This window comes from Pleurodeles waltl, chromosome 10 (genome assembly GCF_031143425.1).
Source record: "Pleurodeles waltl isolate 20211129_DDA chromosome 10, aPleWal1.hap1.20221129, whole genome shotgun sequence".
In the NCBI taxonomy this organism is placed as follows: domain Eukaryota; kingdom Metazoa; phylum Chordata; class Amphibia; order Caudata; family Salamandridae; genus Pleurodeles; species Pleurodeles waltl.
In genome coordinates, this window is record NC_090449.1 from 953,701,423 (window position 1) to 953,715,310 (window position 13,888).

The window sequence follows — 13,888 nt, forward strand, 5'->3', positions numbered from 1 at the left end:
TGTTTCACAAACCTTCCAGACACATCAGCTCACCCAAACTCCTAATTGATCAAATCCCACCACACCAAAAACTAGATCTGGCGGTCGATTCTTCTACTACACCACTCCTAAAGCATGGAACGACCTGCTGCGGCACATAAGAGGTGTCTCCTCATTTATTGAATTCTGCAAGAGGCTGAGGTCCTTGTTTTTTAGTCCCTCTAGGCCCTAGGTGTGTCTAGTCTCACACCTGCTCAGCATCAGGATACCATCCTGAGTGATAGTGCACTCTACAAATCTGCATAACATAAAATGAACATAATAACACTAGGACATTTTGCTGCATCTTTTCTCCTCTTGTTGTTACTTCCTGACTCATGGAAACCAGAAACAAGATAACTTTATGAACATGTAGAAAAGGTAATTAAGATAAAGACTGCCCCTTGCCTCCGGATGATCCTGTTCTGTTTATTTAAATCTGTTATCAGAAGTCTCTGCCAGTCACAGGGAGGTATCACTGGCGTTTATCTTGAGCAGTATGTTCAGAAAGTCACAGACTCCAGTCCTCATTATGACCCAGTTAATTATTATCCAAGACACACCCGTTTGAGATAAAACATGATTATAAGAAATAATTTCACATTGGAGTATGGATCCCACGCAGAGTAACACGGATGGACAGGTGACATGACACACGCAGGATAATTTCCTATAAATAAATTGTCCCTGATCGGGTAAGAACCTGACCCAAGATGACTGATGTGTGCTTCACGCCGTCTCCCACACACAGGGTCTTCCAGCTAATGCTGGTTTCCTACTTACTTGTATCAATGGTCGCACTTAGTGCAGACCGAATCGGTGGATTTCAGTGCAGAACTGGCTCGTCTGTTCCTCCGGATAATGTGTGTGACTTTACCGATCAGTGTGGCGACAACAGTGATGAATTGCAATGTAAGTACAGCAACCATTTTGTTCTTCTGTGGAGGTGTACACATATTTTTTGATGCACTCAAGCAATAATTTCACAATGTCGGTAAAGGTTATGCTGGGACTCGGCGCTTACTTCTAACTAAAGAACTGGGACTAATAAAATACTCTCGGATTTTTGCCTATGAAACACAGTAACATTGACGACTTAAAATCTAGTTACCGACAACAGTCGACCTTCATGTCACCTTGCAAACGCATATTTATTCACCGATTCATCATTTTTATATGAATAACGGATTGACTTGGGAATCGCCTCTTAAAATAGCCAGAATGCTGAAATAGAATCCGCAAAATGAATAATTTCAAAATCAATGCCAGGGATTGTATATTGACTCATCGCAGGATAGTGAGTGATGTTTTGTACCATCCCAGGGTATTATAACACATCTGGGGATTATAGCAGTAAAAAAAAGGCGCGCAGGCATTTTCTGGCCTGTCATGGTTGATATATTTTATGTATTGTGGCTATTTTGTGCAAGCCTGGTATATGAAATTCAGGCTTCCAGTGTCCTGGCTGATCTGTGCAAACGTATTTGTTTTGAATAAAGAAAAAGTTAGAGATTGTTTTCAGGGCATTTATATATTGATTTAGCTGTTCAGTCTGCAAGATATGAAGGGATCATTCACTACGGGACATATTTCAGAACACTAAAACAAAGCGCGCGGACAGGGTTCGCTTCATAGGCGGCCTCGGTGTAAAAGGAAAACTTAACAGAAACAATATCTGATGTCAGTGTTTTTGTAGTGTGTGCTTCACACGCGCATGGTTGTTTCTGAGTGAAAATAGTGATTGTTCAATGGAAGAAAGCGTTTCTCCCATACAAATTATTAGAAGAATATATTGGCCATCAACTAAGAAAAACTCATCAGATAGGCCGCGATTTTAAAAAGAAGTCTAAATGTTTTAAGAAATGAGAATAGAACGTGTTCACAGTCTCGGGCCAGGGCTGTTCTGGCACTCGGGTGTTATCCCCGTGGGCTGCTTTTAATGTACGATAGGCGCTGTGATCCCACAATTAAAAGCCCATCGAGCAATGGAGTCAAGACCTCCAGTTATGCGGGACGGTTTAAGCACGTTTGCCAGGCCTGACCTTTGATTTTCGATACGTCCCTATCTCAGTTGTTTTAGAAATGTGCACTGCTTCTTTCTGCACGTCGACAAAGGGCGCACTAAACAGATAAATCAGGCGATCAGAAGTTAATAAAATCAAGGTGGACAAGAAGATTTAGGCCGAGGTCCAGTTTACGGCCTCCCTAAATACTAAATAAGTCAAAAGAGTAGACTGTTCCTAAACAGAAAAAATAGAAAGGATAGGCATAGGTTCAAAAAAAGACACTTCTTAAATTAGAAGCTTCACACATCCAATGGATGTCATACTTCATCATAGGGCCAGCTCTTCTCAGGCTGGCTCTCCAATGTCTGACGGCCCCACGAGGGGTAACTTTTTCAGAGATCTTAAAGGTAGTGTGTGGTGTGCCGTTGTTGAGGTAGGAATGAATTTAAACCTCACCTCAAAAAAAGAGCAGAAGAGAAAAAGAAGAGAAAATTGCCTCAAGAGCCTCCGAACTATGAGTTTTAATTGATGTGGAGGATCTTGATTAATATTAAGAACACACAGGAGTGGAGAAGAAATAAAGTTCCACCACTCTTTTCTAAAGTTCCTTTCCCCACCCAATCTAGATGCTTCTCTCATGCTGTTACCCAGCATGAGAGAAGAGAATAAATTGGTCTGAGAAGCCTGAAATGCCGCTCGGCTGGGGACTGGGAGCCTGCACTGGTTCTTCACCTTGGGTGTGCAACACAGCCCGGCAGGAGAGTTCTAAGTGCGCATGTTTGTTTTGCAGCCCCCAAGCTCACCTGGCTGATAAAGGGTTATACCCTTAAACCGATCACAGGATGCTTGTTTCCGATCCAGGGAGGACCTGGCCTGGCACTTGTGGCTGGAGTGTTCCCATGGGGAACACAGTCAAGACTGATTTGCATATGGCCAGGTCCAAACTGGGGTGGCATTATTAGCAAAAGAATGAGGGATTAAACCAAGATCTGTGACTGGGGGAGAGTGTTTGAAAAGTTTCAGCACTCTGTCCATCATTCTTTTGTGTTACTAAAGTTGTCCTAAGTGAGAAGGGTATGCCCAGACATGGGCCCCATGCACACTGTGCCACTTGATTCAAACTAGCCTAGCTGATGAAGGGTGATCCCCAGAAACCAGTCCCAGGATTAATATTTCTGGTCCAGGGAGGACCGGACTTTGCAGTTCAGACGGGACTGTTTCCCTGGAGAACAGGGTCAAGACTGATTTGCGTATGGCTAGGTCAAACAAGCGTGACATGGTGAGCAAAAGAGCGATGGACTAAACCTAGAACTCTGACTGGAGAACAGTGTTTGAAAAGTTTCAGCACTCTTTCCATCATCCGTTTGTGTTGCTAAAGTGGCCCTAACTGGGAAGGGTATGCCCAGACATGGGTCCATGCTCACTGTGCCACAGGATTCAAGTTAAACTGGCTGATGAAAGGTGATACACTGAAACCAGTCCAAGGATGCTTGTTTCCAGTCCAGAAAGGACCTGGCCTGGCAGTCCGGGCTGGACTGTCTAATGGGGAACAGGGTCAAGACTGATTTGTGTATGCCAGGGTCCAAACTGGGGTGGCATGGTGAGCAAAAGAGCAATAGATGAAACCCAGATCTGTGACTGGGGAGAGTGTTTGAAAGGCTTCCATACTCCATCCATCATCCTTTTGTGTTGCTAAAATAGCTGGTATTTGACATTTGTGTATTCCTCCCAGACAGTGTAACCAGGAAGGGAGGGGCAGAGCTGATCTCTACCCTACTTACATTTCAAATGGATGATCTCAAGCCCACTCCAAAGGAACTTGACATCAGTCTTTTGTCACCCTAGAACCACTGGAGCCTGGGCAGGGTTGTAAGAAAAATTCCAGAACTAGATAGGTGGTCTAGAATGTTCCTCCATTTCAAAGGCTGGCACAAGGTATAAGTATTAGACCCTTAGATCAACTATTCAGTTCACTCCTAGTCCTGCAGAGGACCCTTGGAAGGACTGTCTTGTACTTCAGAGGGCTGCCCTGCTACTTGAGGCCTTCTTTGTACCACAGAGGACAGCCCTTCTGCTTTAGGCCTGTCTTGCTGCTTGATCACAGGACTACTAGAGTGACTCCAGGGACTAGCTGGCGGGACTCCTGTCCTTTTTTAAACAATTTTATTCTTGCATTTTGAAAGAAATAACAAGACACAGATTACATTTCCGGATAAAGCAGTGTGGAAAATAAAATATGGTTATCTCAACCCTTATACACTAGTTAAAAACAATAGTTGCTCATTCAGTCCTACATATAAGAAAAAGTTGCACATCAGAGATGATGCGCCACTTTTTCTGCGCCCCCCTACCGGCACTTAACGACACCATGGTTGCGCTGTGTTTATGAGGCGGCGCACCGTGGGGGTTGTTAGCACAATAGTATCAACATTTTTTATGCTATTCTGGTGCTTTGCTGCACTAGCTTCAAACATTTTGATGCTAGTGTAACAAAACGCAAGGCAGCCCATAAGTTTCTATGGGAGTGTCATTTTAATGGCTGCTCTGAGCAGGCGTTAAAAATGATGCCAAAAATGGTGCTGTGAAATCTGTTAAATTTCACTTTTTTTGTTTTGTGGGCCTCCTAGCGCTGGAACGCCCCTTTGCCCCACATTATGCTTCGTGCTGGCATAATGTGACACAAGGGTTTACAAAGTGGTGAAATGCATGTATTGTGCCACTTTGTAAATATGGCACGTGGACAAAGCCATTTTAGCACTGACAGTGTCAGAAAACTGACGCTATGGCGGCACTAAGTTAGCGCTAGGGGCTCTTAAACATGGCCTTTAGACGTTCAACACTCAATAAATAGATAGGAATATCCAGAGGCCCCTCTATCCATCCCCAATGAGCCATGTCAATCAATCTGGGCATTTGGCTCCTGATGAGCCCCCGTCAGTGTCTGAGGGGTTTATAACATATATCTAAGATGCCCACAGAGTCTTGGATATTGTTAGGTATAGCCCTTTGCCCCTTTGTAGCCATCGCATGGAAGAGGTAAATGGGCATCATGTTACATCAAGGTTTTTCCATGGTGTACAGTAACAAGGACTTTACACGCAACATGTTTGCTGAAGGCGCCTGTGGCTGCTTCCACATCTGGGACATCACCCCTGAGGAGTCATCACGGGGAAGAGTCTATCTGCCCCCGAGTCCCTTAAAAGGATAGTTAGCAGGTCCTGTGGTAATGAAAGATTAGTGATGGCTTGAATCGTGGGGAGAACTTTGTCCCAGAATGTTTGGATTACTGGACATGACCACCAAGTGTGTAGAAACATACTGCACTCGCCGGGCCCCTTTCATTACAAGTCAAAAGCTCCAAACATCTTTGTGAGTCTAGCAGGTGTAAGGTGCCCATGTGTTAGTATTTTGTAGGTGGTCTCCTTATATCTAAGACAGATACAGAATTTAGCAGTCCTTTACCATATGGCACCCCATGTGTTGACTGAAATCTTTGTATCCAGCTCTCTCCCATTGTACACGTATGCATGTTTTTGAAGGGATGGAGGGTAAGGTTCAAGATCACAGTTGTGATGGAGTAACCCCTGCACTGAGATCTAAGTCAGGTCTTAGTCTGTATGTTTTATGACCAGTCAGTGCAAATTTCTCAACTACATCCCCCATGGCCATATTTCCCCATAATCATAGAAATCTCGCAAGGTGGGGAAGCGGCCTTGGTTACAACTAAAGGAGCCAGGGTTGACCTCGCCTGGGGAAAGTCTGGATTGTGTATCGAGGGGGTAAGCAGGAAGGGGTAAGCCAGAAATATCTGCCTCTTCTGCACCTCCTTCAATGTGCAAAAAGTGTAGATGTCAGCAGCAGGGGCTGGAGGGCTCCCTGACCATGCCGTCGAAGGGAGCCGCAGAGGCCCCAACAGGGGAATCGGGGAGAAGGCCTGTTCCACCTACACTCAAAGTTTGTCTTTGGGGTTGTGGTTCCAGTCGAGCGAGGGGCAGAGTTGTGCGGCGAGGATGTTTGTCTTAATTTCTGGAAAGAACAGGCCTCCCTCCACTATAGGTCTACAAAGTGATGCCCTCACTGCTCTCAGGGATTTATGGCCTCCCTACAAAGTCGAACATTTTGTTTTGAATCTTAACACAAATTGGGCTGTTGAGCCTACCTAGCCAGGAGGTCTCCAGCATGCCCCACCTGTAGAGGTTCTTGCAAAAGGAGGTTAGAAGAAGAGGGAAATTTGTGGTATATATGTCGCTCGTGCATGGTGAGAGTTGAATCACTAAGTCGGTGATTGCTGATGTCTCCCATTGGAAGCCAACTCTGTGGATGGAGTCTTTGAGTCTGTTCTGTGACTCTGCCACCCTCAAACCCCCTGATTTGGAGAAATTAATTTTGAATCCTGGCACTTAAGAAAATTGATCTAATTCCTTCATAAGTCCGTAATGAAACTAGTACGTCATTGGTGAAGAGAGCCAGTTTGCGTTCTGTGCCACCTACTGCCATGCCACGGATTGGAGGGTATATTGGATCCTAGCCACTAAGTATTTCATTGTGGGAATGAAGAATAGTGGGGATAAGGACACCCCTGCCGTGTACCCCTGATGAGCATGATTGGTGGAAAATATGAGGCATGGATTTTGAGTTTGGAAGTGGGTTAATTAAACTTAACTTGAATTAAGGTTTTCATCTTGGGCTCTAAGTGGCTCTTATCAAGAACTATGGACAGATATACCCAGCCTACCCTATCAAATGAATTCTCAGCATTGAGGGCGAGGAGAGCTATCGGCTGATTCTACTGTTCAGCCACTTCCATGAGTGCTACCGTTAGCTGTGTGTTATCATGTGCCCGTCTATTAGGAATTATTCCAAATGGGTGCAGGCTATAAAAAAGGCCATATGTGATGGAGATGGGCCTCAAGGATTGACACAAAAAATGTCACCTCACAATTTAATAGCACAATGTGCCTGTATCAGCAGCAGTGTGTAGGGGGTTTTCACAGCTTCAGGAGAAGTTTAATACGAGTTTCCAGCATGGAATAAATAACCACTCAGGATCAGAAAGGAATTAAACAGCTCCATCAGTGGTTCTATCAGTGGGGAGGCATAGGCTGTAGGTAGAGAGCTGAATAGCATGGGTGAAAGACTGAAATTATGTTGTCTGTCTCTTGGTGAAGGCAGCTGTCTCTGTCCTGGATCTCCCTGATGTGATCATGTGTGGTGCTGATGCATAATTTATGGACCAAGAGCCTATCTGCCTTATCCTTCCAACCATAGTAATTTTGGTTGATGTAGAGAAGCTTCTTAGCCTCTTCATTCATCAAGAAGTGTTCGAGTTTGCCCCTTAATTGCCACAGATCACGTAGGGTCATATGTGACCCTCCCTCTCTTTGTCACGCTTCAGCTTGTTGTAACTATGTTTCCAATTCTTGCTTGCAGATTTTGGCCACTCATTCAAATGTCATTGTGTGGGAGTGGAGCTCCCCTCTGAAGACCGCTTCATTAGTGTCCAATAGGGTCACAGGGGACACCTCACTGGTGTCATTTTCTATGAAGTAATGTCCGATTACGTCTTTGATAAGGTCGTGGACAGTTGGGTCATGGACCACAACTTCACTGATGATCAATGGCCTTGCAAATGGTCACTGTGGGACAACGGGGCCTACTGATATTCACACTGTGGCTATGCCCTCAGCTTGAGTGGGGTATTCAAGCCTTGTACATTGAGGGAAATTATGTGAGAGTGGTCATGGAGATGTATGTGGGTGATTCCTACTCATGTATAGAGTGTGGCCCCTCTTCATCAACCCAGAACTAAGGGAGCATGTGTGTCAATAAAAACAAATAAAAACTAGATAGCATTAACAACAATAGCATAGGAGGGAAGGCAAGTATCGAGTTGTCAACACAGCCGCCGGCAGTCTGTGTGGCCTATGGGCTGTCTCACTAGGGATAAACAAAGTAGAGAGTCTTGAAAACAACAATAGAGTTCATCAAGTTAGGAGGAGGCTCCCGGAATAAAATGCAGTCTCCCTTCAATTAGTACTCACAGTCAGACTCTGTGGAAGGAATCAATGCTCGTCAGGCTGTAGAAAATAAGCTAACTGAACACCTTGGAATGTGAGATGTCTATGGTCTCCCATACACGAAGCGGAGCTTTAGGGTGGGTTATCGTTATCTGAGAAAGGTGAGCATTGGTCCTTGTCCACTTGATGCGCTCCTTTTGTGCCTTCTTCCTCGCCTACTGTAAGGGTTTAAAATGCCAAATGCCCCACCCATTCCACCCAATGCAAGGTCTCTGGATTCATGAAGGGTCTCCACGTTGGCAGAGGGAGGTAGCCCAGTGGCTTTGTGAGCCTCTTGCGGAGTGTGAGCTTCAATCCTCTTATCCTGGAACGTGAAATGGATATGAAGAGGAATCCCTCATTGGTATAGGATACTATTGTGCTGCAAGTGCTGCATGATGTTCTTGTATTTTGGTCCGGCAAGCCAGTGTGTGGGCAGATATGTCCTGATACAAGGAGGCAATATTCCCTCATGCCGGACGGCTGGCAAGATCTTTTCTTTCAGGAGGAAGTAGTGTACTTTGATAAGAGTGTCAGGAGGCAGGTTCTTCTGCTGTTAAAAGCAAAGGGCACCCTGTGAGTGCGATAGAGAAGCACTGACTGATCTTTGGGCAGTTGCAAAAGATGTATAATTAGAGCCTGGACATAGGTCTCTAGGTCTACCTGTGGGCTAGTGGATGCCAGTCCACTGATACATATGTTGTTGTGTCTCAAGCAATTTTCAAGATCATCATACTTGTCATGGAGAGCTGATTGCATCTGTCCCAGCCTCTTCATGCTGGATGTGTGGTCCAGAGTGTGGTCCACCAATGACATCTCCACCATTGCTATGTGCGTCAGTCTTGTGGAAGGACTGATCAAGATTGGTGTGGACCCTGATGAAATCTGCCCAAGCGAAGTGAGATCTTTGCAGAATTTTGAAAGCAAGAGCTCTGTGTATTCTTTAGTCCATGGGGCATGGGAGTCCATGCTCCCCACCAGGCCAGGAAGATGCTTTAGGAGGGTCTCCCTGTGGTGGACGAGGGAGATCAGGCTTCTGGGGCATGTCCTGAATTGAGGAAGTGCAGGTTGCCTTTGCTCTGTTAGCCCCCGTTACTATGAGAGGCATCTGCCAGTAATCAACCCTTATAGCTCAACTAGTAAAGGAAGAGTGGCCATGACGTTCTCAATCAGGGTTCTGGCCTTTGTTCAGGACATATGATTTTCCTCCTTGGGGGCATCCTGGGTGGCCTCTAGCTGGGTGCTGTCTCAACAGTAGGAGGGCCTTGACTCCCACTGTCTTTAATTCTTTAAATGTGCATGTTGGCCTACAGTCTCTTAGATCTGCAGCGCTGCTGATTAGGTATTGATAAAGGAAGCTAACCATGTCAGCAGGCTGTAAGTACGTGGCTGGGGAACGTGGCATGCGGGCCCAGCTAGTTGTACTTGCCTGCTTCTCAATGGATGTGAGGGGGAATCTTTGCTGTTCAAGCAGGGCTGTTGGGCTTTGAAGGCCCTTCCATTGCAGGGCTACTCCCAGGCTGCTGTCGTACCCATCAAGCCCTTGCGGAGCCCTGATGCTATGACTCATTGGGGAGACTTTTGGGCCAGCCCCCCCGACATCTCCCCTTGGGCTCTGGGAATTCTGTAGGCAGACCCATTCTCTCTGTGGGAGCATCTGATGCTGCTCTTATTCTAGGCCTCCAAGATTGCATGTCGTGCAGCACCGCATCCCAGCAGGACCGCTGATTTCACAGGATTCCAGCAGTGCACCAAGGACTGTGATGGGCCTCTGTTCCTCCTTGTTGGCTTTGGAAACTCAAGCAAATCTCCAGCTTGTGCCATTCTTGCAGCCCAGCCTCAAGATGGCCGCCACACCATCCTCTGTCACCAGAGCAAGTGATCTCCTGCCAATTAGAGGCAGCGTTGGGATTTGGGGGGCGAGTCCGCAGCTCTCTCTATTGCTGATACAGATGGTGGGCTACACCGGTGAGTTGATCTCCTTCAGGGATTCACCATTGCAGGGGGAAGGTGGCCGTATATGCGGCGCTCAGGGAAGAGGCGGCTTGCCTGATCTCCTCCCAGGTCACCCCCCCAAATGCCTCCTTTCTGAGCTACAAGGACACAAAAAGCACCAACAATCTTGAACCTGCACCCGGACCCTGACTGAAGTGAGTCCTGCCCTCCAAGTGGTTGCCCACCAGTCTTGGACCTTTGGAAGTGATGCTAACAGCACCCAAAACAGTCAAAAGTGAAGATTTGGGACTTCAAAATTTTCCACCAAAAAGTGGCTTAACAACCTACATGAGACCAGGACCTACTTGCTCAAGGTGCTCCCAAAGTGCATCTGTGGTTAGCCTGACGTCATGGTAGCTCCCACTACGTTGTTCTCCGTATCAACAAATCCTGTTCAGCAGCTCATATCAGGAAGGGTATCTGACCTTGTAGAGCCCTCATTAGCTACAACCTGAAAATTTGTCCCACTAGAACTTTTCAACTTCCAAAAAAGTGACAAAGTCCAAACTTAGAATTTTTCACTGCAATTTCATCCAGTAGATCCCTGACAATGACACCTTTGCCTAAGATACAGCCAGCTGCCTTGCCCCACTGAACTTTACTCTCTCAGACATTGTTCTTCAAAATGACAAAAGTCCAAAGTTAAACCGGGAATGGGCTCGATTAATTTTATGTATCCAAACCGTGCTCCCACGCGATGGGCCATTACCTTTGACTTTCCCCGTTGTTGAGCCACTGTATGTCTGCGGTTGGTGCTATGATCTATTAGGTGCTATTTTTCACTACAAACTTAAATTCACAACTACAGTTATACTGGTTTGATTAACTGTGTTTCTGTGTCATTTTAATTATTAAAATTGTCTCTCTGTTTCTAAGTTAGTGTGGTATTATTCTTGCACTAAGTTTTCACATTATTACTGCTTGAGTAATGCAAAAATACTTTACACATTGCTTTGAAGTTAAACCTGACTGCTTTTGTGCCCAGTTACCAGAGTGTTAAGCACAGGATGATTTAGTGATTTTAGTGGTTCATCCTGAAAGGGATTGTGGTCGTTGCTTGAGAAGGGTCTTAAACTCCTCAATCAAAAACCCAATTTCCTACATAATCCTTGTGGTCATTAGGCTGACGGTGATCAAAAACTATCTTCCATTGGCACATATTCTTAAGTATGTAATCTTTAGAAGAAGGCATATGTATTTAAAAAATGCAAATGGGTTATATTTGTCCCCCCTTCCTGGGCTTGATTTAGAGGTTGAGGCCATCAGGTACCACCGATGCCTACAGCCACAGCATCACACACATTTTACAAAGGCTGCACCTTGCCAGGCTATTCTAAAAGGAGTGTAGGTTGGCTAACCCTTGTAGATTATAGGGTGGTTGTACAATTGACAGTCTTACGAATATCAAAGTACCAGGGGTGTCTCAAAATGCACCATATCTGCAATTGAGGGTGCTTTGGATGAAGGACACTACAAAATCTCCAAAGACGTAAACTACATGGGGATCCTCAGAACAAGCTAGTGGAATGGATTAGGTTTGCAAAGGTTTGGGAACTTTTGACCGATAATTATAGATGGCTATTCTAGTATTGTTGCACTTCAACAACCATTCACAGATTGAGTGAGCTTTCTTTTTAGTTTTATTGTGGTTACTGGACAGTGACAGACAGTAATTTTACCAGGGAGGGGGTGGGGGGACAGACACATATACACTCACTTATACCAATGTATTCACACACAAACACACACACATCCAGTCACTACACTCATTCACAAATACATTCATACATACACACATGCACACACAAACATAGAAAATCCATAAAACCTACCTTAACTGCAGCTGCTGAGAGGGAAGCTTGGAGGTCCCAAGAGGGCTTGGACTGCTACCTTACCTCACTCATCACAGAGTGGGATGGGGTCAGTGAGACTGCTGACCCCACTCTAACTGGTGATGAGATGTCACTGATTGACACCCGTCCCTTGGCACTTCATGGCTTAAAACTGAAACACATCATGAGAGGGAGAGCCTTGAGGCACTTTTACCAGGCTGAAGAGGTCACGCCCACAGGGCTGAGAAATATTCAGCCCGGCAAAGTTCACCGCAGGCAGCCAGGAGCATGCACATTTAGTGCATGTCTAGTTCCTGGCTGCCTGTCCTCAACAAGAAGTGTGTCTGTCAGACTGTCCTTTTCACAGCCTGATAGATACTCTTATAGCTTGGAGAACAGTGGGGCAACATGGCCCTTCAGCCCACACGGACAGGTGGTTGCTATTAATGGGGAAATGATTGCTTCATGTAGTCATGAGTCTGATACCTCGGTTAGCACCTCTCTTACAAAGCAATATTCTGGTTTGTATGGAGAACATAACCCATTTTGTTTGTGGCATTGTGGCTACACGTTATTTGAAATGTAAATGCACAGAATATCATAAGATGATGTGCATATGCTAATGTATCAACTCAGAATTAAAACAACTAGGAGTAGATAGAGTTACTGAAACTCAGAGACTCAGTTTCAGTGACAAGGTTATAATGCAGACAAAGGTGTTAGTTACAGTTATTCCTAACTACAGTCATGCTTGTGTATTGACCCCTGGAAGTGAGCTAAATGACAAAACTGGTTATAAGCTAGTTGGGCCCCAGGCAGCAAAAATAACCTTTCGAATAAGTTACTTTTCTAATAAAGTTATACAACATCTGGTGAGTGGACAACATCTTTCAAAACATTTTCCTAGCATTTCCCAAAGTGGAGAAAGTAATCAAGGATTGTAATCATATTTAGGAATGCCCCTGGAGAAGGTAGCCTTCATATATATAGTAGAAACAACTTTTGAACATTCAGCCAGACACAGTGAGAGTGTGCTTTTGAAATCTGCAGCATATTAAGCAACATGACTTGTGGGCGCACAGTCTTCAGCCTGCATATGGCATTTAACATTTATGCCACAGGTGTGATTTCTGCACCATCTATTATGATCTATTAGAAAAGTTAAATGCACCAATTGAGTGAAACCATTATTAAGGCCAGCGCACATGCATGTTTGCATTGGATGGTTCTAAAACCAGCAAAAATAGGGTCTAAAAAAGCACCAAAAAAAATCTGATTTAGTCAATAATCAATCAGTATTTATAAAGCACAGCACTGTTATCCATGGGCGTATCTGGGCGCTGTGATGTGAGGTCTCTGTCAAAGTGCAAGGTCTTGAGCAATTTTCTGATGTCTGCAAAGGAGGGTGCTGTTCGCAGGTGGAGAGGTAGGTCCTTGCAGGTCTTGGCAGTGATGTGGGAGAAGGAATGGACACCGCCTTGGCTGCGGTGGATACAGGAGATTTTGTGAGGGCCAGTGTGGAGGAGTGCAGGTGTCTGGTGGGTTGATGAATGTTCAGTCGGTGGTTGATGTAGGACAGTCCTTGATTGTGTATGGCTTTGTAGGCATGTGTGAGGATCTTGAACTGGTGTCTCTTCTGGATGGGGAGCAATTGGAGATTTTTGTGGTGGGAGGGTGATGTGAGCTCATTTGTGGATGCCCAGAACGAGTCTCATTGATATGTTCTGTGTGGTCTAGAGTCTTTTGAGAAGTTGAGTGGAGATGCTGGAGTCAAATAAATTGCAGTATTTTAGGCGGCTGGTGACGAGGGCCTGGATGATGGTTTTTCTGGTGTTGACAGGGATCCTACTAAAGATTCTGTGGAGCATGCAGAGGGTGTGGAAGCAGGAGGAGGTGACTCCATTGGTTTGTCGCTTCATGGTCAGGTCACTGTGGAGGATGATGCTGAGGTTGTGTACGTTGTCTGTTTGCATGGGTCTGA

At 45.3% G+C, this 13,888-nt stretch overlaps 1 protein-coding gene across 2 annotated transcripts in view; it reads left to right on the top strand.

Moving 5' to 3' along the window:
• The first annotated feature begins 635 nt into the window (after nucleotides 1-635).
• Nucleotides 636-13,888, top strand: part of MALRD1 (MAM and LDL receptor class A domain containing 1) — a 2,469,603-nt gene continuing 2,456,350 nt past the window's right edge. For both annotated transcript variants that reach the window (XM_069211777.1, XM_069211778.1), the window contains exon 1: nucleotides 636-930. In XM_069211777.1, coding sequence (XP_069067878.1) covers nucleotides 732-930 — 199 coding nt within the window. In that variant the 5' untranslated portion in view covers nucleotides 636-731. The remainder of the gene's footprint in view (nucleotides 931-13,888) is intronic.